This window comes from Aulonocara sp. 'chitande type north' Nkhata Bay, linkage group LG3 (assembly GCF_057382095.1).
Source record: "Aulonocara sp. 'chitande type north' Nkhata Bay isolate Kocher_YH1m ecotype deep benthic linkage group LG3, A_spYH_male_GT1.1, whole genome shotgun sequence".
NCBI lineage: Eukaryota > Metazoa > Chordata > Actinopteri > Cichliformes > Cichlidae > Aulonocara > Aulonocara sp. 'chitande type north' Nkhata Bay.
Window position 1 is genome coordinate 77009040 of NC_141346.1, and position 27917 is coordinate 77036956.

A 27917-nucleotide genomic window follows, 5' to 3' on the forward strand; every position below is an offset into this window, starting at 1 on the left:
AATATATTTCAAAATACAATTTAAATTTATTTAAAATCATTCAAAAAAATATAAATTTAACCCTTCATATATTTCTAAGAAAACACATTCACATGTAACATCTGAAAGAAATCTTTATTTGATGTTTAAAACATACATATAGCATATCAATCAAGCAAGGAATATTCATTTTATAAGTTTATTCTCATTACATACTTAAACATTCTAAAAGAAACACACACACATATACATATATGTGTGTGTATGTGTATATGTGTGTGTGATTGTATGAACATAAGTCAGCATACTTAAAATGTAATTTCTTTTCCTTTTCCAGCAGTCTCAGTTCCCCCAGCTTTCACGGCAATCCTCAAAGCCCTTCTGGACACGCTGGGAAACCCCTTCCTTACCCCCACTGTAACAAACAAAAGTCACAGTTCTATTACTTTTATCAGAGTTAAAATAAAAATGTGATTTATGTTAGCTGGCTTCATTTAGCAAACAGGTATTTCTGTTTATATAGATACAGATATTAATACAGATATATTTTACGCATAATTTTACCTCTTTTTTTTCCTAGATGGGAAGTCTATCCAGTTCACATTACAGTAATGCTAACACCCCTTTTGGTCGTCTCTCCTTACCTTCCAGCATTCATAAATCTGTTGACCTTCTTTGTCTGAGACCAACCACTACAATGCATCATCACCTATTTGTATTGGTAACTTACTTTACAACCTATTTTAATGGTTGCAAAGTAAGTTACTTGTGCTGTATGCAATTTTAGATACACAGAAAGTCTTCACTTACTATATATGGCTGTCATAGTGTCCTTATCAAGGGCAGTTCTTCACTCTGCGCCGATGTCCGTTTTGCTCTGTCCTCCTATAAAAAGCATGAACATTTGAGTGTTTGACTAGTTTTAGATTTCCAAAAATTTGATATTTGTACAACTAAACATTTGAACTACAATATATGCTATTGAGCGATACTTTTATGGGTAATTTTTGGTAAAGAAACTGGTGACAGAGTTGTAGGCTTTTTAAAGTACTATTAGCTAACCATTTGAACTGACTTTCAAAGCTGATTACCTTTTAAATTGCTGTGGATCAAAACCTCCAGTGGGAAGGCGGCCATTAGAAGAACACGCACCATTGAACCTGAAAATAACAAAAACAAACAAAAAACAGAACAATATATAAGAGTCCGGTAGGGTAATAAATCTCTTCTGAAGCAATATAGTTATTTTGGGTGAAAAACAAAACATTCCTCTAAAATATATATACTGACATCAGCAATCAACATCATGATTGTAATTATTTCCTTTTTAGTACATCTACTGCTGTTTGCATGTGTCAAGCACTACGACTGTATCTATGCATATAAATTCACCATATATATCCAGCAAAAATGTTTTGTTATAGGAAAACAAACAAAGGCATTCAATCAGAGGTGAGAAATTAATTGGGAATATGAATTATAGGTGAACTATTCTTTACCTACTAGCAATCAAGCTTCTTTAACCAAGAAGCTTGAAATATTTGAATGTAAAATAAAATAAATAAATAAATAATAATAAAAATAACATGATGTAATTAAAATGCACAACTTACATTAAGGAAATCTGCATTTGTATCCACAGGCTAAAAGTAAAACAGTAAATGTGTTAGTGATAGTACAGGTATTTGTAAAAAAAAAAAAAAAGAGGCAGTAACTGTGACGCTTCTAGTGGGATGCTAAATGCAGAGATTTATATTTACAGTATAATACTGCATGTACAGGTAGCTGTGTTGTGAACTGTAACTGAATATTAGAGAATCTCAGAGAAATTAAATGTATTTATTTTTTTAATTTATCAATCATAAAACTGTGTGTTTTGAAGGCCTGTTACGATAACGACTTTTTGTTGGTCGGTATATTGCCCCATAAACAATTGCGACAAGTTATGTCATTGTCATTTTAAGACCATTTTATGTCTTTGAATGTATAATCATAATATAACACCATAATAATGCAAGATCTACACACTTTCAATTGACAAACCAACATCTAATTCTTAAAGTATTTAGATCATTGAAATTAGGAATCAAAATATTAGATACCTTAAAAACTTGAATAAATAGTAAGTTTTCTAACAAATAGAAAACAATGATATTTAATGTTATTGTTTTGTTATCATCATATTTTATTTTTGTAAATATAATGGCAGATAAATTACATCATCAACAATTATTGAGGTCATGTACATGTACTGTGTGTTAAGTCGATATATCGATTATTGTGATAGGCCTACTGTTTTGGTATCATAACGAGCTTGTCAAACATGCATGACCACTAAACAATGTCTAAGCAGTAGTACTGGTCTGAATGACAACAAACCTAACTAGTGTTTTGGAAAATCTGTTAGAAAACAGTTATTTCAATAATTATGATTAGCATGTGACACAGACACCGCATAAAAAACCACAACAACAAATACTTACTTTAGGAGGATGGGGGAGGGCAGCATGAGGTTGAGACTTTGACATCTGTAAAAAACAAATTCATGTATTACAAAAAAGTCACTTAAAAATACATTAATGTGGCAGACTGTTCCCTGTTCAGATGCAGTGTATGAGTACAATCAGGGCTGTCACAACAATGGGGTGGGGCCAAGTGGCTGCAACCCTAGGTACAATGTGCAGGTATATATAATTACATATAATATATGTGAATAAAGCAAGAATCTGTTTAGGTTAGTCACTGTGCTGACTGATGCTTGCTAGGTTTATATGATTGCAAACTGCACAAAAACAACAACAGCAACAACATTAATGACAATGACAAACAAAATTACTTACATTTATGTAAATCTCACATTAGGAAGATCTGCATTCGATTTCATGGGCTGAAATAAATAGGCAGAAACATTACTGCTAAAAAAATAAAAAACAAAAACTCTAAAAAGCCTAAAAATGACTTAAAAAGCAAGGAAATGTGGAACATTGTAATTAGCGAACATTAATAAAGCATAACTGTTCTTTGTTTCTAACCTTGGTAAGTACTCTGTAGCCAGAAGGAGAGGTAGGATTTCTGTGAAAGCCAAATTAAATGTGAATAGGCTTTGATAGTTATTGAGAAGGCAGAATAATAAGAAAAGGCAAAAGTACGTCACAATATAATTAATTAAGTTACATATTTTGATTACCAAATTATGGAAGCGTGGAGCTGCCACCCAGGCAAAAGAAAAATAGAGCTATATCACGTTATGACGTGAAATGTTTATTGTTCTAACATTATGCTTTTCATGTTTGTATAATACAGTGGTTCTTAACCTTGTTGGAGGTACCGAACCCCACCAGTTTCATATGCGCATTCATTGAACCCCTCTTTAGTGAAAAATAAAGTGTGGTTTTTTTTTCAAATTAGACGTAGATATGTTTTTTACTGGTGCACAAAATGAGCCGTGCACGTCACAGCGGAGGCTCTGCCGAACCCCTGAGACCAACTCACCGAACCCCTAGGGTTCGATCGAACCCAGGTTAAGAACCACTGGTATAATATAATATCACGTTATTATAATATACATAATTGTCACGTTCGCACAATATTGTACGGACGTGATAATTATGTACATTTTTCGTACAATGTTGTTCAAACATGTTGTTCAAATATGATAGTATATTGTTAGAACGATAAACTTTTCACGTTATAACGTGATATACTTATATTTCTCTTTTGCCTGGGTGGCAGCTCTACGCTTCCGTTCCAAATACACGAGAATAAAGTAATATTATATGGGAAAAGGCACCTGCTAGCTTGATGATGGAGGCGTCTTAGACTGGCCACCCGCCTTGGCTTCTTGTCGCCACTCCATGAAATAAAGGTCCGTTTCCTCCATGCCGGCTAATTATTCATCCTCATTAAAATCTCGTATATGTTCAGTTGGCAGAATTGAGAATTTTACATCTTCCAACCACTTAATTAACGCGAACATAATCGGCTTGTTTCTTCCCGTCTCCTGTATCCGGCCGTTCCTCTCGCTGTCAGATTTCGCGCCTCAGAGACGTCGTTATTTTTCAAAAAAAAAAAAAAAGAAGAAAGAAAGAAAGAAAGAAACAGCAACAACTACTAAAGAGAGTTTTTGCACGTTCATTGCACATTTGTGGGAATGTTTAAATATTTAATTTTTATTAATTACTTTTCATTATATCTTTATTTTTTAAACCACCGTGGCAATGCGCATGCGCATACACTCCTGCACGCAAAGGGCTTTGGAGTTGACGTAATGTCGCAATGCATTGTGGGAGCGCAGCACCATCTTGGCAGGTCACGAATCAAAACAAGATTGCTACGAACCATTCTGAAACGTAGCTCAAAAGAAAATGACGGTATAGAGACAGATTCTGTCCAGATGCAAAGAGACGGTACTTGATTGTTGAAATGTGGACCCGTATGAAATATAGCCGTGGAGTAGAAACCCTGAAGACCAAACCGCTATTGACTTAGCATGATCTACTCTCATACCTTGTCTGTGGAGTCAGAGCATACATGGCGCACCAATTTCGCAATTATAAATCTCTGGAGGCGCACATCCAATTCACCAAGGACTGGGTACAAGATTTGGCTATTTTTAAGCCTCCACGTTGTGAGTACGCCGTCATTCAAGCAAAGGTAAGTCAGCTTGAGTACTGCGAGTAAAATGCGTTTGATTCCCCCCAACATTCAAATTAGTGCTAGCAAAAATTCATTCGTGAGGGGGAAATTACAGTGAGAACATGTAGAGGCTCTGTTAGAGGGATAACATAGTGAGTTCAGTTCATTGATGTGACATTGTCCTGAAGGATTTAGTTATTCTTTATGGTTAAAGAAATTGCCCTAATTAATTCATATTTATTATAAATAATCCTAATTACACATCTTGCTTCCTTGTTTGTGTCCTGTGTCACTAAAAATACATTCTGTTTTAGTTTTATACATTGATTAATGACCTGCAGAATCTGCTTGTCATATTAGGTGTCCATAGTTGTCACTTAAAGTCGAACTTTATGTTTTCTCCCTCTTGAAAGTGATTACATCCTTGCATTACATACTTTAGGTTCATTTTTTGGTGATAGGTTTCTAAAAAGAAACATGCAGATTTAGAATATAACATGCAGCGTTCTATAGATGGATACATAAAAACACTTTATTTGTTACATTTATGATAAATGGATTTGAAAGTAAATAAAACACATTTGTGTCGGCCTTGGCTCATAGTTCTTGTCTTTAAATGAACTTTGTCTGTGTGTGTTTCAGGTCCTGCACTCTTAAAGACTGAATTGCAGCATTGCAGCCACAGGTCATTGTGAGCATCACAGGGAAGGTTGAAGCCGCCCACTGCAGCTGTATGGCTAGAGTCGTGGAGACTTGCAGCCATGTCACTGCTCTTCTGTTTAATGTAGAAGCAACAGTGAGGATCTGTGGCACAAGGACTGTTACAGATGAACCTGCATACTGGGTTTTGCTGGGTAATATGACCAAGATACAGCCAGAGGTTGGCCATAAGATAGACTTCTCCTCTTCAGCTGCCCAAAAAAAGGCTCTTGATCAAAACATAAACAGACCATCTGTAGTGACAGGTAAAAGAAGCCATCCTCAAAAAAGAAAAGTTCCACCTGCTACTGTGGAGGAGTTGGATCAACTGATGGGACAATATTTTTCCAAGCATAGTTCTGTTCTGAATAACCCATAGTGTTTTAATTTAGGGGGCCATGTAAATACTTTGCATTTACTGAATATGTACTTACTAAATACCACTGTTCAAAAGTTGAATAAAGAAACAAAGAAATGTTTGCCTATTTTGAATTAAAAGCACTTTGTCGAACATCACATCAGTTACAATGTAGAAAAAAGGTTATGTATAGTTTACAAATGACAAAATGTTCACATAAAATCATGACAGCATTTGTATAATATCACCCACTACTAGCATTCTGTAATTTACTGTCTCTTTTGAAAACTTATCACTTATCACATGGAGAAACCTTTGGAATGTAAGCATGCTGATCCACACAGGTATGCACACAGGTGTACACACGGGTATTCACAGACGCGGACTACAGCTTTCTTGGCTCCTGCCTCAAAGCACACTGTGCGCTGTCTATCCTGCGTGCTGCACAATATCGTTTATTATTTAGTAACTATTGATATCTATGGCTAGCTAGTTTATTGTGATGGTGCTTTTTTTTCTATTATTATGTTGCTCTTTGTTGTTTGCTGTCTCCTCTGTTTTTTTTTCTCCATACAGGTGACCCAGGAGTTTTTTTTTTGTTGTTTGTTTTTTTTTCTCTCTTCCCCCCCTTCTCACCGTCTCTTCCCCCCTTTGGTTTTCTTTCGTTCTCTCCCCCTCTTTCTTTCATTCTTTCCCCCTGTCCTGTCCCCCAGTCATGTCTGTCCCGTTTGCAACTGAAAATAAAATAAATTCATAATTATAATAAAGGTCAATCAAATGGACCAATATGGCAAGGCCATGATGACCCACTTGGTAAAATAAATCCGCCTGGCATCTTTCTTGGCCTCAAGACAACAATTCTGATGGCTATAGATCCAAACGGGACAAAAAAATAATAATAATAAAGTAGTCTCAGAATAGTGAATTAAACCAACATTTATTGTTGATTTTTTTTTTTAACAAGAAAAACATTTTTCAACTGAATAAAAACAATGCCAATAACCAAAATAAATAGAAGCGTACATGAAAACTACACAGTCCTTCACCTTTCTGTCTGATTTTTTTAAGGAAAACAGTTTTTCATTCCACTAAAAACAGGACAAACCCACCAGCATGAACATTAAATAAACTATTACAATTGTAAAACAAAACTCATTTACAAAATGTAATAATTATCAGTGGGTCCCAGGAAATAGAATGTGACATGGGATTTAGATTTCCGTTACCAGGATGGTCGGGTTCAGCGTAGTCTTTATCACCACCTGTCAAAGACACATCATCAATATTCATGTTTGCTCAGGTTATTCACTTGTTCACATCTGTCTGAGATCATTCATACTGTTGTATGGATGTGTGTACAGTATGCATATAATTATCAGCTATGTAAAAGATATTATCATCTCTGTTCTTACCTAGTTGGAAGTCCTCCATTCAAACTCAGAGAGCCGCTGGAGGAAGGTGGTGATCCGAGGGCTGATTCTTGTAACCTTCCTCTTTACGACACGACCTGTCTTGCGGCTTGTACCAAGTTTTGCAGGGCATTTTGTTCCCATGTCTGGATTGATCCTCACAAAGAACCTTTTAACGGAAAAAAGGCTGCTTTAATTTCAAAATTAAAACATACGTTACAGCAATCACCTATATGTTTCTGCAACTGTAAAAAGAGAAGGAGAAAAAAAAAAGAAGAGAAAAAAGGAAAAAAAAAAAAAAAAAGAAAACTTATCACTACATAAACAGCACAAGACTTAAGAGTATTTAACAAGAGCATTTTTCCCTGGTTTTACTACCACACTGGGGCACATGTTCACCAAAACGCAGCAAACCTTTGCCATCTTATCCAGGAAGGTCACCTTTTTACCCTCACATGGAAGAAGTAATCTGATTGGCATGGTGGTATGTAGCATGTAGTTTGAAGCAGGGATTTCGTAGTGCCCCATGTGTAGTGTTGGAACCCAGTCAGGATTTGTTTCATTCATTTCATAGGCTGGTTTGTTGCAATAATGCCAAATAATTAGCAACTCTATAAATAGAAGGTAGTTCTGCATGTTTGTTCTAAGTTTGTGCTATGATCTCAGAGCGCATTGAAAATAAAATTAACAGGCTATAAATAATAATATGAACTTATTTAGAACTTACCTGAATGAAAATACTGGAGCACACCAACAGATATCTGTGGCTGGTAGAGAACTGAATATCAGCTCGTCTCGCAGCTGCTATCCAGGCTAGACGCCTTCTTTTGGTAACATCCAACACATAAGCTCCCTCATGATGCTTCCAGGTGAGGAAACAATGAAAAGAGAGCCTGTTTTCAAGCTTATTCCTTTGTCGGTAGTGCAATCTAACATTACAACCGACCACACAGCAAGCATTTGTTTGGCCTGCTAATATGGCGCCTTGACCAAAAATCCTGGCTACGCCCCATCCCGTAAGATCACGCTCCAGAGCCCTATTAACGTACGGATCTAGAAAGAAGACGCTGCATTTTTAACTCTGAGGGAGATAGAGAATGAGCCTATTTCCAAAACAGTGGAGTGTGTTCCTTTAAGTACTAAATTGTATATATTGTCAAAAACTAAAGTGTACATAGCAGTTGTTGTATCTTGTTTACTGTATCACTGACAGATAATTTCAAAGTCAATGAACGCTACATTATAGTGAGATATTGTGTAATGTGAAATACTGTAAGCAAATGAATAAACAACCTAATTCGTGATAGACCTTTGACTCTGTTTTGTTTGAATCCAACTGTTTTTTGCAGATGTGCATAAAACATGTTACTTTTAGTATTGTTATCATTATCATCATTATTGCACTAAATATATTTTAAATAAAGGATACTTTGATATACATTCTACTGTAAGGTTGGAAATGTATTTTCTTCACCCTAAAATATGTTTTGAAATGTATTTTGGTTTGAAAGAAATATATTTTCAATTTCAAAAATATATTTTTTTGGAGCATCACAAATACAAAATATATTTACCATATATTTGAAATATATTTTGGCCAGGAAAAATGTATTTTTTTACCGTATGGGTTTGCTGCTGCTGACTTTGAAAATCACACCAAACATGGAATCAAATATATCGACTCGGCTTAGACTACAGAGAAGCTCGGCACTGCTCACAAAACTCAACACAAAAGGCTTTTTAAAGACAACAATCACTTTGACAGACACACAAACACGACTGAGTACAGAGCAGCTGCTGGTTTGAAGCCACAGAAATGTTCAAATGTTTAAACACACTGCAGCGTTGCAGCCGTGATGCATTTGTGCTGCTAAGGCCACACACATCAGCTGCCTTACATTTTAGTACCAGTTCATCTCTGACCATGGCAGCACAGTCTTTCCAGTACAGTGATGTTGGTGGGGACAGTGGGGACTGATTGTTCATTGGCTGTAAGCCGGTCACATGGACGTTTAACTGGTGCTTTGATTGCTCTGTAGTCTGTTGTGCCTGTGAGCTGCTCCTAAAATGAGACAGATTATAATTGTCACCATTCTGTTAATGACTCTTATTATGTGCGCTCTCCTCCACTGTCACACTAAACACATTAAACCTTTATTTTTGTGTAAAGTCAGGATTTATTGGCTCTTCTTAAAAGCGTCATGAAGTGCAAAACTCAGCAAACATTATACAAAAGTAGATTTAGAAGCTGAACTGAAAACATTTAAAGTGACAGTCAGCACAAATCCAGCTGACATCTCCATCCAACCCAAGTCTTCATTTAAAGTCATTATAACTGTGACACACGTTTGTTACAGTATTGATCCTGCCTGATGCTGCAGGGCCAACATCATGAAACAGGCTCAGCATTTATTTCCATTATGAAACTTTATCATTAAAAACAAACCATTGTTCTGCAGTCGTCCCAGGACTGTCGGTCAAACGTTCTCTCCACATGTTTAAGGCTGAGCTCACTTTATCGTCTGCCTGAAGGAGGGAAGCAGCTGTTACTAAACATCACAATAAAACATATGAAATGGGTGCACATGAGGAACGTCTGCACTGTTAAAGCCATGCAAACATCTTCACACATGAAGCAGCAACACCTCTCAGTTTAGCAGCAGCTGGTAAAAGCCACAGTGATCCTGGAGCCTCCCTGAAGGACTCGTTCATCAGTAACTGTCAGGAGGACGATTAAACCTTCTGCACACGTCCTGTAGTTACACACTCGGGAGGAAAGACGACGTCCTCGCTCTGCAACATGATCTGTGTTTCATCCAGGACGCTCAAACACAGACTGGTCTCCAAATATTAGACGCACTGGTTCTTCATGCGTTTCTACCTGAGCACTCAGAGTCATTTCTACAACAGGCCTCCTTCACCTGCTGGTGCCTCTGTTTCTGTGTTTGGCTGTTTCCACCAGTGCCTGATGTTTGTGATCTTTGATCTGTTCTGAAGTCTCTCTTTGTAACACAAATGTTGTTTGGCTTCTTTTGCAAACAAGGCAAAAGAACTTTAATGGATTCATTTGCTGATCTTACTTTTCTGATGCAAAGCCGTCCTTTCAACGCTTTAGAAAGAAAACCAAACAATGTTTTTAAAACTTTCCCAAAATGTAAAAGCTATTAAAACCATAAACTTCTGCTCCTTGATCATGTGATTCTCCTTCTAGACTGTCTGTAATTGTTATTGCTGATTGTCAATAAAGTTGTTTTTTATAAGTTATGTTGTAAAGGAAGCTTGTGGCGAGGGAGGAGGGGCGACTAAAAGCAGGTTCATATAGTGGGAAAGTCCTCAGGTCATGTGAGGATATTTACTGATGCGTCAACACTGTCAGATAAAAGAACGGCTGCTGCATTTGTTCTCCCACAAATAAGTTTGGTGATGAGTAAAAGAATTACAGATGATGTGGCAGTTTATACTGGGAGCTGGTAGTGATGTTACTGGCTTGAACTGGGTGGAGGACGCACTAATATGGAGGTATGTGGTTTGCTGGGACTCTAGCAGCGTGCTAGTGAGCACAGGTGATATGTCTTCAGACTCTAGGCAACATATTGTTTTTGATATACTTCATTTACTGTATAGAATCAAACACAGAGGGATAGAAGTGGATTTCTTATGGCTCCCTGTGAATATCGGTGTTGATGCAATGAACAGGACGATAAGTTTAAAAAGGTGCAGCAAGAAGAAGTCGTGCAGGTTTGACTATAAAATACAGTGAAAGTGAGGTGAAGAGTATAATGAAGGTAAAGATGAAGGACGAGTGGCAGGCACACTGGGACAGAGACGGGAAAGGCAGATATTATTATACAGAAAACAGTCGTGTAGAAGAAGCTGCAGCAGAGACCAGGATGGAATCTGGAGAGTCAGAGTTGGTCACACAGGCTTGAATAGCACACTTAAAAAGGTAAACATGACACAGGAAGTGTGACTTCTGTGGACCAGAGGAGACGTTTGACGGGTTGTTAGCGTCGTCAGGATGCTGGATGGAAACGCTGTGCCTGATAGGATGATTACAGGCTGGACTTTGTCTTCCTGTTACAGATGGATCCAGGCCCTGGATGACTGCTGGACACACATGACCCACACTAGGCTGCCTTCATCCATCCTTTCCTCCTTCACTGAGACTCAGAGTCAGCATGTATGTATTTATCAGTGATTTGAATCCTTTCATTACAGAGTGAAGTTATTTTTTTTATTTTTTTTTTTTTTAAATGACATCAGAAACAGCAGTATGCGACATTACGTGATGGCAGAGCTTCAGTGCATCCTTTGTCATTTTTTTTTTTTTTTTTAATAAATAGGACAGGGGGAATGAATGAGAGAAAGAGGGGGAGAGAAAGAAAGAAAACCAAAGGGGAGAAGAGACGGTGAGAAGGGGGGGGGGGGAAGAGAGAGAAAAAAAAAAGAACTCCTGGGTCACCTGTATGGAGAAAAAAAAAACAAACAAAAAAAACAAACAGAGGAGACAGCAAACAACAAAGAGCAACATAATAATAGAGAAAACAAAGCACCATCACAATAAACTAGCTAGTCATAGATATCAATATTTACTAAATAATAAACGATATTGTGCAGCACGCAAGATAGACAGCGCACAGTGTGCTTTGAGGCAGCAGCCAAGAAAGCTTTAGTCCGCGTCTGTGAATACCCATGTGTGCATACCTGTGTGGATCAGCATGCTTGCATTCCAAAGGTTTCTCCATGTAATGATCTGCTAGGGAGTGTGGGGGGGCCACAGCCCCGTCCTCCAGGGTGTGAAGTGGGTATGGAGGAGATCAAAACTCCAGACATCCAGAGGCCCCCAGAACACAAGAGACCATGGAAGACCAACAGAGGGGCAGCCGCGCCACTGTTCCAGAAAGAGCTGAGGAGAGTCCCAGATGAGGGCTCGCCCAGCAGCCGCGGAGCAGAAGTCAGGGGGAGTTGCAGTGACGCGCCCGTGAGCTCCGCCGGCCCCCAGCTGTGCCTGAGTGACCGAGCCCCAGGCCGAGAGGCCGGGGGCACCCCACCTCCAAAGGGGCCCGAGCGAGCCCCAGGCCCCAGGCCCCGACAAGCGGCCGCCAAGGAGTGAGCCGGTGTGTACCCGGACGCCCACCCCCAGATACAAAGAACCACCAACACACCGACACCTGAGGGAGTCCGCCACCGGCAGGGGAAGTGGTGGTGGGTGGAGATAGGCCTCCAAACCTTGGAGGGCCTGAGGTGTCCCCAGAGAGGTGGCGTCTGATACCCAACCTGACATATAGACACAGACATACAGGCACACACAGACACAAACATCCATTCCCACCCTCATGCTCTCATATGCACTCACTCCACACTCAACCAACGTGGAGACAGACATAAAGAGACGCTGTACACACAATCACACTCCCCAAGCGTACTCTACAAACCGGGTCTAGGTGCCCCCGCCCCTGGAGGGGGGAATTGCACCCAGACCCAGGTGGTGTTACCCTTTTCCCTGCGGTGGGGAGAGGCAGACCACCCCGACTCCGCAGCAGCAGGGAGGCCCCACACCCCAGACCGCAGTCGGACGGCCAACTCCTCCTACTAGCCCTCCCACTCCAGCAGGCCGCAGAGAATTGGGGTGGGAGAAGACTCCAAACCTCCCTCCACCCGCTCATTGTAGTGTTGATGCATATGTGTTCTAAGGTGCAATTAAAACCCAGCAGGGCATGGAGCTACCTGCCAAGGAGCAGCAGGTAAGCGCATAGTCCCTCCTGCTAGCCCTCAATGACTAAGTGTATTTAAAATTGAGAGGTGGGCAACGACGTCAGGGGTGAGGTATACACCCTGATGGTAATTTGGACTCCGTGATTGTGCCCACCCCCAAGATCCTATATGTATGTGTAATGAGAGTGTGAATAATGTGAATGTCTAAGTTGTGGGATAAAATTGAGGCAGAGGCAGCCAGAAGGGGACAGGGGGGGGGTAGCCTCCTCTGCACCCTGGTGACATACCCCCACTCCAAGGCCCTGCATGTGTGAGTGGTTGTGGAGGAGCGGGAAGAGGGAGGCAGCTGGAGATGGGGAGGGAAGGAAGGGAGGGGCAGGTAACCCCTCCCTGGGGCCAGCTCCCCCGCTGACCCCAGTAGGCACTCCCACCCTTCGCGACCCGCCAGGGAAGGGGGGCCCAGGCCCATCAGACCGGGGCCCAGTGCAGTAGCGCCCTCCGGCTCCACAGAGCCCTGGACAGTCCACCCAACCCCACCACAGAGAAAACTGCACCCACCCCACCATCCACACATCTTCCAGACTACATAAGACGGTAAACGCCCAGGCTGAGATCTTCCTCCACCTCTCCTGTATCTCCCCCTCCTGCAGAGAGTTCCTGAAGAGAAGAAAGCTCCTGCAAGATGTGACCATCCCCCCCACCAGTTGAAGAGCCCCCCAGGCGGCTCGACGCACCGGCGGCACCCTGCTCCAGGGCCGGGCCCCCATGCACCCACCCGCCCACAACCCCGGCAACACACCAACCAGGACCCAAGCCCCCGAGGCCCGGCCCGGGCCCCAGCCCAGAGACGGAGCGCCCCCAGAACCTCACGCCCATCCCGGACCCACCCAGGGGCAGCCAGGTTGCCAGGTCAGTAACCCACGTCCGTCAGCACAGACCCTCCCCTAGCCCCGCTGCACGCAGCCGCGAGGAAACAGTCACCTGAGAGCCAACAGAGCCCCCAACCGGACGTGACCGCTACCCCGGGTTGAGCCCCCCAAGGAAGATGCCTCCGGGGAACCCCCCGACGCCCTAAGCCTGTCCCTACCCCCTCACCAATCACAACAGTGAAGGCGGGACCAAACTATGACCCCCCACCCCCACTAGGTGATGGAGCTGATAAAAGGGGCCCAGAGCAATTGATCTAATGTGGTGGCAGAGGCTGTGTCAAGACTAATGTAATCTAAGTCTAAGAGTGAAGTTAAAGTAGACGTGTGAACACACTAATAAACACAAAGGGACACAACTACTACTGCATGATGTAAAGCTGAAGTATGACACAGCTTTATGAACCTCCTGTTATCCTGGTAGACGAGTACAGCAATAAATCTTTTACTTGAACATCTTCTGGCTCCAATAAGCTTTGAAATGTGACCATGAAGTCAGAGACACACTGACTGAAACCCACAGCTGTGACTGTGGATCACATCCACACACAGTGTAGCTGCTGTCTCTGTGTGAGGTCTGTGTATATATGTACATATTTATGCTTATATTCATATTCTCTTATTCCCCTTTATTTGATATCCTAATTCTGTGCTGTGTAAAGATTTGTCGGTGTTCTGCTGCTACAAACTGGATTTCCTGGAGGATAAACATGAGGGATTCATAAAGTTCTATCTCTCTGTTAAAATCCCCCAAAATAAATGAAATGTGAATTTCAGGCAAACATGTTTTTAAAAGAGTCTCTTTAATGGAAAAATGTGTTTTTAAAACCAGCCAATAGGAGCGTCTGTGGATATCAGCTGAGGCTGAACTCAGGAACACCATCACATATAAATACACAGAATTAAATCACTAGATAAAAGACGTCATTAAATAAGGATCAAATCAACATGTCAGAGGTCAAAGGTCAGTCAGAAGAGGTGTGGTTAAACACTGGCAGTGCAGTGACCTAATGCAGTTTGGTTACCGCCACGGGAAAAGCCCCGCCCCCTCTGAGCCTCCGCTGTGTCCTCAGCACATCCAGGAGCAGCAGGTCAGAGGGGGCGGGGCCATGTCAGGACTTATTTTAAGTAAAATTTAAAGTGGAGCGACGGCAGGAGTCACACAGCAGTAACCAGCTCTGTCTGCCAGGGTCAAAGGTCAAGCAAGTCCTGCAGCTGACCCACACACAGACTTACACTGATCCACAGAGAGTGATGAATCCACACATCACTCGGCTGGAGGAAGCTGGGGTTCCACACCGTCCAATCAGAAACCAGTGTTGACGCTGAGACCCGTCTCTGTAACAGGAAGTCCATGAACAGGCAGACCCTCTGCAGCAGGCTGACCTGTGACCTCTGAGACAGAGGGAGGAGTTTGTGTCAGCAGGGGGCGCTGCAGCATCGCCTGAGAGCTTTAAGAACAACAGCAATAAACAGGAAGTGAAAGTCACACTTCTGTTGGTGTGCGTTATCAGCAGACCCCACCCTCTGCAGGAAGCTGAGATAAGAAGCAGCCAATCACAGAGCAGAGAGCGTGTGACTTCCTGTTCCTGCTGTTACTGTGACAACAGCTCCTGGGACAGAGAGCAGCTTTCTAAAGAGGAAAGATGTTGCTGTCAGCCCCGGGTGTCATGTGACCCACCTGATGTACCGATTTAAGACTGTAAGAACAATAATAACAACATGTTTTAGTCAGGTGATCCATGCAGAGCAGATCCATGTGACCAAACACAGCTGGATCACATGTTTCCTCTCCTGGAAACAGAAAGCCTTCATGTATAAAGGCTCATGTACCCACTGAGCCCTGCTCTCAGATCTGTGAGGCTTTAACAAACAACAGTTTAAAGTCATGTTTAGCATCTTCTGTCAGTGTGGAAGGTCACACACTTTCCTGAGTGTTGAACCCTGAACTACTAGCTGTTCATGTCAGCCTGGACATAAATACAGACCTGCCTGCTGTCATAGACCCCAGCACTCACATGTTACTTATAAGTGACTCATATGTATGCATGTATATATTGTGTATATTGTGCTATTTCTTACTTAGTGTGTTGTGTCTTTGTTCCTGTTTGTGCTGCAGCACTGTAACCTAAATAATTTCCCCTGGGGATCAAAAAAGTATTCTGATTGTGATTAAATGAAAGCAGTCAGAGCAGAGGACGGTGATGTAAGGAATGGGATTTTAATCAGCCAGTCTCCTTTAACTCTCAGCATCACAAAGTAATGTGGTAACATCTGGACTGATGTGTTTACTGTCAGCTAGTTTAAATGCTGTAGGCTGCAGCCGTTGCTCTAACACTATAACTGTAACAGGGCTCAGTGCTGCTTCTAACAGTCTGAGCTGCTTCAGGCTTTATTTGTGAGGAGCACAGCAGCTTACAAACACGTGGCTGGGCCTGGACCCAAAGGAGTGTTTGTTAAAGCCTGCAGTGAATCCAGCAGCAGAATGATGGAAATGCAACACAGCAATGATGAAGAGGAGCAGCATTAAAGCCAAAGTCCAGTTCATACAGTTAGGTCCATAAATCAAATAAGGGAAAATAAAATGTTGTTGGATGCACCTGTCTGCACCCTTAATGCTCTCTGGTCGCTATGGTAACGCGTAAACATTTCTTTCAAAATAAGACACACGACTACAACACGGGAAAAGACCCAGGGAAACGAAGTTAACGATAAAAACCCTGAAAACCATTGTTGGATTTATATTTTATCATTGTCATTGTTATTGGGGAATATCTAACCATATATGCTCAGAGGTGTAGAACCAATTGTGTAATGATAGTAGTCTTTAAAGACTTTGTGTGACTCCAGAGTGCTCTGGCATTCACACCCACGTCCTGGGATCATGGGAGAGGTGCTACCTTCTTATTGTTTTGTGGTAGGATGTCTGTTTTAGTCTAAGTGCCTTTTGTTTAGATGAACTGCTGGACTTCCAGACCAGCAGGTTTAGGGAAGTCGTTTATGGGGTCACACTCTGACTCCACACACACACACACACACACACACACACACACACACACACACACACACACACACACACACACACACCTACATAACATACAGACTGGTACCTTTGTTCACGTGTATGTTAATGAACCTATGTATATTCATGTAACCTCAATAAAAGAGCAGTGTTACGAGGGAACGGACGAGAGCACCTGTGGTCAAGCGAAGGAACGGCATTGGTCCAGTTCTCTCCCGTGCACGAGAAACATAAAGAACTACTCGTGTCTTGCTTTGCTGTGTAGCTGGATTGAACGATCCAGCGAACAGGTTTATGCTACAAACCTATCAACCATCAATTTCACACCGAGCCTCGACTCTCACGGCCCGGTACCAAACGACTCACGGACCGGTCCGTGACCCGGGGGTTGGGAACCGCTGAGTTAACGGATGAGTAGTTCAGGGCTGCACGTCATTTTCATTGTTAATATCTTTGTGAAAAGCACATTGATGTGAAAATCTTCATGAGAGTCAGAGGCCGTACAACACGATTAAAGATTCATTCAAAAGAAAATCACAAGTTATTATCATCTTCAGAACATTTCATTAAACATTAGAGACAGACTGCTGAGTACATCTCATCTCTATCCAAACAACCTACAGTCCACAAACACATCATGAACCAGTGCTCTGGGCTGTGGTCTGTCCCTAGTTACATGGATCAGCTGGTTCCCTGGAGGTGACTGCTGCTGTGGTTTGGAGCGGATGAATAAACCTGAACTGAATCAGGTGTCCAGTTACTTTTGGTCCCTTTAAACCAGGCTGTCACATGTTCAGGATGTGAAACTCCTCCTCCTCCGTGAAAACGGGTGTGGGTCTCAATCAGCCAAGGTCTTGGGTGAACCCATTGTGAGATCTAGCCCCACGCTATCATGTGATTTCCTGTGATCAAATGTCCCAGGATGTGAGTGGGCGTTAAGACGTCCATGTCCCTCTTCAAGCAACTTAAAGAAGTCCAGACGCTTTTCTTTCCAAGCTCCTTCAACAACATCATTCATAGAACAACTTCCAGCTTCTTTTGCTCGGCTACAGTTTGGATGGATTTGCATTTAAAGATGCAACAAGACTAAAATGGTTAGGGTCAGGAGGTCAAAGGTCAGAGCTCCTGTGGGTCTGAGGGCGGCCTCACGCTGGAGAAGGATGAAGGAGTCTGACCTGAGCCAGTGTTTGACATGAACACATCAGCACTGCTGTCAGTGAGCCTAACGACAGCCGTTAGCATCATTTCAGTGTTTCAGTCATAAAAACACTTCCTGTCACTGTGGTGGTTACAGTGACATCATGCAGTTTGTGCTTTGACCTCCAGAGGGCGACAAATCAGCACAGACAGAGAGCTCCATTCAAACTTTGCTGCCATCAGGAATAATTCTTCAAATATAATCATCAGTGTTTGAGCAGCTATGATATCAGGGACAATCTAGACATGTGTGACAATACTGAACATGTCACATGACACACCTCAAACATCATGTGATCCACTCTCAGTCTGCACTTTCATTCATGACTTCAACAGGTTGAAATGAGCTTTGAAGAAACATTCAGTGAAATAAATCTTTCATGGATTCATGTGAGCAGCAGATGAACTTTGTACCAACAACATCTTCAATAACAGAGTCTGAATGAAGCTCAGGTGTTGATGCTGCTCACTGATTGGACGCTTGGTTTCAGCTCTGCTCTCAGTCTTTACTGCACAGGTGAAGGTAGAAAGTGTGACTGGATCTATAGACTGGAAACAGAGAAACATGCTGAACATTTGAAGCTTTGCAGCAGAAATGTTCATGTTACAAATACAGCAGAGCTGATCTGGGATCAGTGTGTTCACACCTGCAGCTACAACAAGGTTTCATGTCTCCACACGTCAGCATGTGAACTTTACTCTGACTCAGTCTGAGCAGTCAGACGGCATATTTTTAAAGTTAACACATCAGCACACACAGAGCTGAGCCCCTCCCACCTGTGCTGAGTTTCAGGTGGAGCCCCGCCTCCTTCCAGGAAGCAGCTCACCTGTGTGTCCGTGTTTAGTGTCCAGGTGTGGAGTGGAGCTTGTTGTTGGTGTGTGAAGAAACTGTAAGTTTGCTTTGTTTCCTCCTTTAACAGTTTGTCTTTAGGAACTTTACTGTTTGTTCAGCTCGTGTTTGATTTCTTCACACAACAAACTGTGTGTGTTTGTATTTCCGGTCTCTCCATTAAAGTCAGTGTGTAATGTTTCCTGGCTAACATCAGCTGTGTGCAGCTTAGTTCAGCACAAATCTGCCGCTCCATAGTTCACGGTAACGGACTCACAGCTGGACCAACGAGGCCGAGTGTGTCCGCCACTCTGAGCTACGTTCGTGTTTGTGTACTTGTAGTTTGTACTTTGAGTTCACTCAGAGCCCACAGAGGACGCAGCGTACGTGATGACGTCACAGCCCTTTACCTCCTTCATTGTCACTGTGATTAATATTTACACACGAGACACCTGCAGAGCTCTGACGCTAAGCTAGCCACACAGCATGCTAACACTAAGCTAAAGCTAAGCTAAACAACATAAGCTTAAACATGTTTTTAAACAAGGAAAATGAACTACACCTTTTTAAATCCCTGTCAGAACTATTCCACAGGTTACCTCCTCTAACAGAAACACATCTCTGCTTTATATTTGTCCTTATCTTGTTTTTTTTTTTTTAAAGAAATCTCTTCCCCTTAAGTCATATTGACTCTCTCTGACTTTGAACAGCTTCTGAGTACTGGGGCAAAGCAAGTTATTTTGTGCTTTATACATTATCTGTGCCATTTTATATTCAACTAAATCATAAAATTTCAGGGTATTCAGATTAATAAACAAAATGTTAGTTGGTTTTTTATAGCTCTTTTTTGTAACTTGAAAATATGAAGAGTGTTCGTTTTATATGCATTAGCCCATATCTCCAGACAGTAAGTCATATATGGAAGCAACAGAGTACAATAAAGTGTGTGTAATGATTTTTTGTTCAGCTTGGTTTTATAGAGAATAGCAATGGTTTTTGACATTTTTGTTTTCACAATGAAAAAGTGAGCTGCTGCTGCTGAACTTGAACAGGTAACAAAGTGATGAGCAGTCAGGCTGCAGGTTTCTACCTGTTCATGTTTCTACAGTAGAATCACTTTGAAGTGTCTTGTATGGGCTCAAAATGTGGTCATAAATATTTTGTACTTGTAAAAAAGATTTGTGTGTGCGTAAAAAAGATTTGTATGTGTAAAAAAGATTTGTGTGTGGACTTAGAAAAAAAACCCTGCAAGTTACAAGTACGGATTTTGACCCTATTTTTCTTCCTTTCATCTGATTGGTCAATGTCATGTCAATCACAAATGTAACAATCCAATCAGAGAACAGATGGGTTTGGCTGTCGGAGGGGCGCTTTTTTTGAACTGCAGGTCCTTGAAGGGTGATACAGTTTGAAGCTGGAGGATCTCTATATAAATATCCGATAGCAGCTAGGTCCCCTAACTTTCAGTAGCTGTTGAAAGGAAAAAGTTGTGGTATATCAGTGGTTAGAAATAACATTATTACTTTAGGATTAGTTTAACACAAAGTCAGGGCTGACCCAGGACCATTACTGTGAGTCACAGTGCGCAGCATAAAGGTCCTTTCACATCAGACGCAGGATGTGCTGCTAATGCTAACTGCTAACTAAAAGCAAAGGATCCAGAATTTGTTACGCTGGCTGCTGGGCTCTGTGGGTTTTTGCAGCAGCTCTACCTGTACTAGATGCACCTGCTCCTTGTCTTTTCTATCTCTGACTTTATGTCCTCTACAAGAGTTTGTTTTTTTTGCTGGTTCTTCAAATGTTCAATAAAAACATGTATGCTAATTCATAACGAAGAAAGCTTTGTAATGAAGACTGTCATTTCAAAAACACTGCCCGCCCCCACCCCGCGGTCCGCAGCGCTGTTGAAAAGGCTGTGGAAGTCCCTGTATTAAACACGTAGACCTGTGACATAAAAATCACCAAACTCGGACGACCACAGACTGTTTTCCTTCGTGGTGATGAAGGAAAACGCTGGGTTGGCATGTAAAAGGGCATTTATTCCCTTCAAAGACCTGCAGTTCAAAAAAAGCGCCCCTCGACAGCCAAACCCATCTGTTCTCTGATTGGATTGTTACATTTGTGATTGACATGACATTGACCAATCAGATGAAAGGAAGAAAAATAGGGTCAAAATCCGTACTTGTAACTTGCAGGGGTTAATTTTCTAAGTCTACACACAAATCTTTTTTACACACACAAATCTTTTTTACGCACACACAAATCTTTTTTACGCACGCACAAATCTTTTTTACACGCACAAATCTTTTTTACGCACACACAAATCTTTTTTACGCACGCACAAATCTTTTTTACGCACGCACAAATCTTTTTTACACATACAAAATATTTATGACCACATTTTGAGCCCATAGTCTTTGTGCTGTTTCATCTTTGATTTGTGTTCATAAACACTCAGAGAAACATCACGTGACCTCATCAGGATCTGTGTTGGTGTGTGGGGCTGCACCTCAGCTTTATGTTGTTACATGCTCATTTGTTCATTTTCACATCAAAGTAATGTTATGAGGAGTAATGAAGTAACGTACTCCATTACTTTTAATCAAAGTGTTCTGTGTAATATGTGTAATAATGACTGTTTTGAGTAATGACCAACACTGATCACAACAAAGAGGAAATGCCTCCAACATGCACAAACATTTGAGCCACAACATGCAGTTAATGTGCACAAATGTCTTTGATATGCTGCTCAGTGATGGTGGTGACTGTCAGAGCAGAGCTACTGAGAATCAATAAGTAATATCAATGATGGGATCAGAATCACTAAATTCTTCTCATCCCTGTCAGTATCATACATGTGCTGTATAATGTGATAAATGTAGAGGTGCTGGCTGTTCTCTCACTCTGCTGTTTAGCTGTAAAGGACGCCTCCCTGCCTTTGTCTCATTCATGACCTTTAATAGTCTCTTCTAACATGCAGAGATCTGTATGATCTGTTTCATAGAGTCTAACCAGCCTGTACAGGTAACAACAACAGTCACTGCATCACTGACACACAAACGTCATCTCTGTCAATAACAACATTCATACATGGAATAAAAACACATCAGTGGATCATTGCTGGAGCTGATGTTTGTGCTCCTGGTGCAAAGGCTCTCAGTTTCCTCCTTGAAATAACATCAGTGGTGGGTCAGCGACATGCTTTCTTTCCCTCTCAGGTTTAAATATCTGGGACTCTCCACCGTTTGGTTTTAGAGCTGAAGAAGCTTCTCAGATGAAACGTCTTCCAGAAACTTAAAGACGTCTCTTTTCTCTCCAAGCTCCTTAGATCACATGACCTGGATGACTGAACCTACAGACATATTGACCTGGTTTCATGGTCACATGACAGGTCAGAGGTCAGTTCCTCCTGTTAATGTGAACTCACTGAGTGTTTGTGGTTTACCTCTCAGACTGACTGAAGATGATGATGGAGGAAGAGGAGGACAGAGCAGAGTCTGCAGGGTCCAGCTGTCCGTCTGTGAGGAGTGACCGGTCCAAACCTCTAAATCCAGACTTCAGTGGTGAACCTGGAGCAACGAGGTCAGAGAGCTGAACTCACTGAGTAACAGAAATAATTCTGCACTGACATTATAATCAGTGTTGACTCTGGTTGATTGTCTGACTGTGTTTGTGAGCTGAGAGGAAATGAAAATGAGTTTGTAACAAAAATCAGTTTTGTCCAGTTTTCCTGTAAAAAGCTGAACTCTAATCTAAGAGGATGTTACTGACAGGAAACAGCTGCATTATCTGCAGTCTGTGTGATCACAGCTGCTTCAATCATGTTTGTGTCTGCAGAGGTCAGAGGTCACAGTCTGCAGGGTCCAGCTGTCCGTCTGTGAGGAGTGACTGGTCCAAAGGTGGAAATCCAGACTTCAGTGGTGAACCTGGAGCAACGAGGTCAGAGAGCTGTGATGACTCCTTTACATGTTTGTGTTTCCTGGATAAATATGACCTGAAACATCCTCAGATTGTTACAAAGATTCATTAAAAAGAAAACAATGAAAGAGAAAAGATCCAAATGTTCGACTTGGTCATTTGCTGTTTGAGGACAGTGATGCTCATATCTGTGGGGAAAGTGTGACCTGAGTGGGTTCATGTTTGTCTTTAAAGAACAGAGCTGCTCTGATTCTCTTTGTGTCTGATCTGTTAAACAGTCTGAGAGGTCACACAGAGACCCAGCAGCTAAAGCCTGGATCATACTGGCTGCTGTTACTCCATCAGGACAACACTGAACCACAGTGGTGTGGATGTAGTGGATAAATCCCACCATACTGATGCTCAGAGTTAACCACAGGGAACAAAACCAGATGTTACCTTCAGATTGTGACCTTTGGAGTGGACGATGCAGATTTCAATAGAGAATAAATGTTGTTGTTTTTCAGCTGTGAAGAAAGAATCTAATTTTCTGAACTTAAGAATTTATGATGCTGGAAACAACATGGAGACTATAACACAACATTTCCACTGTGTTCATAGAATGAATGTAAAACTGTCAGACATTCATTAAATATGCAAAATGTCTACAGAAGCATCAGAGGGTCAGACGTGAAGCACTCAGTGATTTTGATCAAATGACTCATCAGTTATTGATCTGTACTACACTGATCTACCACGTTAGTAAAGCTGGTGTTCTGGTGGTGGAGGGAGACTCGGATCATGTTCTGGTTTTGGAGCAGTGATCTGCTGATGGTTCAGTTTGATGAGCTTCTTCAAAATCATCCCTGACATCACCACTGAAAGGACGTCCATGAAAACAGACTGAAAATTACTGATATGTTCACAATCTGAGAGTTTAAAACTTCACAGACTTGATTCAGATGAAGTTATTTGAGCAGAAACTCCTGGATCTTTATCCTGTGTTGATCTAATCCTTCATGGTTCCTCCACAGAGTGGACCAGCAGAGCTCAGAGGTTCCCAGTGGTCAGTCTGCCCAGCAGCATCAAACACAGCTGGACTCCATATTTATGGTCTGTACATGTACAACAACTACTGTTACATCTGTTCTGTTCACAGTCATCTCCATGCTGCTCTTTGTAGACCAGTGGATCGTCAGTGTGTCCAACATGGATCTGATGTTTGGCTCCATGATTTCAGTCTGATTGGCTCATTCATAAATATTCTGTTCCAGCTGCTGGAGGACAACATCATCACTTTTGTGAAGAACGAGCTGAAGAAGATCCAGAAGGTTCTGAGTCCAGATTACCCAGAATGCTTAGAGAGTCAGAGGAGCAGCAGCAGAGAGGCATTTGTGAAGATCACAGTGGACTTCCTGAGGAGAATGAAGCAGGAGGAGCTGGCTGACCGTCTGCAGAGCAGTAAGAGGATTTATCTAAAGATTTAAGCTGCTGGATAAATGAACATTTTCCAGAGATGGAAGATGGAGCAACATATTTTAAAGATTAGTTCTTTTTGGAATTGAGTGTTTATTTTTCTTCTCATTCAGAACTTCAAGCTCCAGTTTGTCATCGTAACCTTAAATCCACCCTGAAGAAGAAGTTCCAGTGTGTGTTTGAGGGCATCGCTAAAGCAGGAAACCCAACCCTCCTGAATCAGATCTACACAGAGCTCTACATCACAGAGGGAGGGACTGCAGAGGTCAATGATGAACATGAGGTCAGACAGATTGAAACAGCATCCAGGAAACCAGACAGACCAGAAACAACCATCAGACAGGAAGACATCTTTAAAGCCTCACCTGGAAGAGATGAACCAATCAGAACAGTGCTGACAAAGGGAGTGGCTGGCATTGGGAAAACAGTCTTAACACAGAAATACAGCCTGGACTGGGCTGAAGACAAAGCCAACCAGGACATCCAGTTCATATTTCCATTCACTTTCAGAGAGCTGAATGTGCTGAAAGAGGAAAAGTTCAGCTTGGTGGGACTTGTTCATCGCTTCTTTACTGAAACCAAAGAAGCAGGAATCTGCAGCTTTGAAGACTTCCAGGTTGTGTTCATCTTTGATGGTCTGGATGAGTGTCGACTTCCTCTGGACTTCCACAAAACTACAATCCTAACTGACCCTAGAAAGTCCACCTCAGTGGATGTGCTGCTGATAAACCTCATCAGGGGGAAACTGCTTCCCTCTGCTCGCCTCTGGATAACCACACGACCTGCCGCAGCCAATCAGATCCCTCCTGACTGTGTTGGCATGGTGACAGAGGTCAGAGGGTTCACTGACCCACAGAAGGAGGAGTACTTCAGGAAGAGATTCAGAGATGAGGAGCAGGCCAGCAGGATCATCTCCCACATCAAGACATCACGAAGCCTCCACATCATGTGCCACATCCCAGTCTTCTGCTGGATCACTGCTACAGTTCTGGAGGATGTGCTGGAAACCAGAGAGGGAGGACAGCTGCCCAAGACCCTGACTGAGATGTACATCCACTTCCTGGTGGTTCAGGCCAAAGTGAAGAAGGTCAAGTATGATGGAGGAGCTGAGACAGATCCACACTGGAGTCCAGAGAGCAGGAAGATGATGGAGTCTCTGGGAAAACTGGCTTTTGATCAGCTGCAGAAAGGAAACCTGATCTTCTATGAATCAGACCTGACAGAGTGTGGCATCGATATCAGAGCAGCCTCAGTGTACTCAGGAGTGTTCACACAGATCTTTAAAGAGGAGAGAGGACTGTACCAGGACAAGGTGTTCTGCTTCATCCATCTGAGTGTTCAGGAGTTTCTGGCTGCTCTTCATGTCCATCTGACCTTCATCAACTCTGGACTCAATCTGATGGAACAACAACAAACAACATCCAAGCGGTCTAGTTTTTTTAGAAAAAAAGAGTCTCTCCACCAGAGTGCTGTGAACAAAGCCTTACAGAGTCCAAATGGACACCTGGACTTGTTCCTCCGCTTCCTCCTGGGTCTTTCACTGCAGACCAATCAGACTCTCTTACGAGGTCTGCTGACACAGACAGGAAGTAGCTCACAGACCAATAAGAAAACAGTTCAGCACATCAAGAAGAAGCTCAGTGAGAATATGTCTGCAGAGAAAAGCATCAATCTGTTCCACTGTCTGAATGAACTGAATGATCGTTCTCTAGTGGAGGAGATCCAACAGTCCCTGAGATCAGGAAGTCTCTCCACAGATAAACTGTCTCCTGCTCAGTGGTCAGCTCTGGTCTTCATCTTACTGTCATCAGAAGAAGATCTGGATGTGTTTGACCTGAAGAAATACTCTGCTTCTGAGGAGGCTCTTCTGAGGCTGCTGCCAGTGGTCAAAGCCTCCAACAAAGCTCTGTGAGTAAATCTGTGATCATGTTTATTTTTAAAATGTTGATTAAAAGTGGTCATAGATTTCTTCCATGACAGATCCATGTCCTAAAACCACGAGCCAGCGTAGTTGTATAGTATAAAAGAAAAAAGGAGAACTTTTGACCACAATATTGTAACTTGAATGAACTTTTGAAACAGCCTTTAAACATAAAATTTATGAACAGAATCGGTGACAAAGGGCAGCCCTGGTGGAGCCCATCACCCACCGGACTTATTACTATCCAACGTATTGCCGGCTATGCCAACCAAGCTCTTGCAATGGTTGTAAAAGGATCGAATGGCCCGTAGCAATGGCCATGAAATGTTTCTCAGTTTTATTATTTTCAGTCACATCTGTTTTTGATTATTAACTGAATATTTTAAAATTCAGGCTTTTTATGTTATACAAAACATCATATTTTCTTATGTCTTGTATTGATTCTGAAGGAATAGTTTTCATCAGTATCGCAGATACCAGCCTGAATTTTACTTTGTATTGGATCAGGAAGGAAATCAGTGGCATCACACATCACTTACAGCAACTTCAGCACCTCTTCATTTTAATAAACTGGGGGAGGTGCACCAAGATTCAGTATGAGATAAAGAATTATTTTTAACTGTAAGGTTGGAGAAATCTGTTGTTGGAAATTGGAAGAACGGGTCATCTTAAAAATCCCTGCATTGTAGTTTTATTCAGGCCCCTTCAATCTGTGATCGCTGTTGCTTTGCATTGTAAATGCTACTATTACAAAAGTCACAAATATTAGTGTATGTGTGTGTTGTTGGGTAATAAACCAAAAGAACAGAATCTACCAGCACCTCACTGATTTCTGCTTAAAAACAACAAAAAAGCAATAAAGCTCTGATTTGTTTGGTTGATCTTGTCTCCCTTCCCGCTTGATTTCAGACTGAGTGGCTGTAACCTGTCAGACAGAAGCTGTGAAGCTCTGTCCTCAGCCCTGAGCTCCCAGTCCTCCCAGCTGACAGAGCTGGACCTGGGTAACAACAACCTGCAGGATTCAGGAGTGAAGCTTCTGTCTGCTGGGATGAAGAGTCAATACTGCAAACTGGAAACGCTGAGGTCAGATCAAGCAATATCGATTTTTTTTTCATCAATTAACATCATTTAATCAATTTCATTTGGAAAAAATTAACATTGTGTGTATGTTTTGTTTTTTTAATGAATCCATGCAAGTCACAGTAAACTGCCACATTTGACTTTTGTAACATGAGGCAATAAGGATTCCAGCATGTCCTGGAAACATACATGCCAACCCTCCCGATTTTTCCGGGAGAATCCTGAATTTCAGTGCCCCTCCCGAAAATCTCCCGGAGCCACCATTCTCCTGGAATTCTCCTGATTTTCCACCAGGAAAACAAAATAGAAAAACCATATCCCAGAATTCATAGCGTGGCCCAGCCAATTCCAGTTTCCAACAATGGCTGCAGCTACTTAGTTTTAATATTGCTCTTATTACTCTTTCTGGGTCACAAAATAAACTTTTAACATATTTTCAGGCGAGAATGTCGTATGTTTTGTTTTTTTAATGAATCCATGCAAGTCACAGTAAACTGCCACATTTGTCTTTTGTAACATGAGGCAATAAGGATTCCATCATGTCCTGAAACAGTGTTGAAGTATTGTAAATATAGTAGCTCCTCATGGCACCATGAATATACTTTAACACAAGTGTTTCATGTCTTCTTGTCATCATTTCTTCAGACTGAGTGGCTGTAACCTGTCAGACAGAAGCTGTGAAGCTCTGTCCTCAGTCCTGAGCTCCCAGTCCTCCCGTCTGACAGAGCTGGATCTGGGTAACAACAACCTGCAGGATTCAGGACTGAAGCTTCT

General features: G+C 41.9%; 2 protein-coding genes across 2 annotated transcripts in view; one reads left to right on the top strand and one right to left on the bottom strand.

Moving 5' to 3' along the window:
• LOC147337069 (protein NLRC3-like) overlaps positions 1-27917 on the top strand; it is a 169845-nt gene that overhangs the window by 116538 nt on the left and 25390 nt on the right. Inside the window, exons 3-9 of the mRNA XM_086285739.1 lie at positions 22222-22351; positions 22607-22708; positions 23701-23779; positions 23941-24127; positions 24256-26050; positions 26973-27146; positions 27789-27917. The exon at positions 27789-27917 is cut by the window's right edge and continues 45 nt beyond it. Of these exons, the coding sequence (XP_086141865.1) occupies positions 22233-22351; positions 22607-22708; positions 23701-23779; positions 23941-24127; positions 24256-26050; positions 26973-27146; positions 27789-27917 (2585 nt within the window). The 5' untranslated portion in view covers positions 22222-22232. The remainder of the gene's footprint in view (positions 1-22221; positions 22352-22606; positions 22709-23700; positions 23780-23940; positions 24128-24255; positions 26051-26972; positions 27147-27788) is intronic.
• The window catches only part of LOC147337071 (uncharacterized), a 217957-nt gene that overhangs the window by 23613 nt on the left and 166427 nt on the right, over positions 1-27917 (bottom strand). The gene's annotated exons all lie outside the window — the stretch shown is intronic.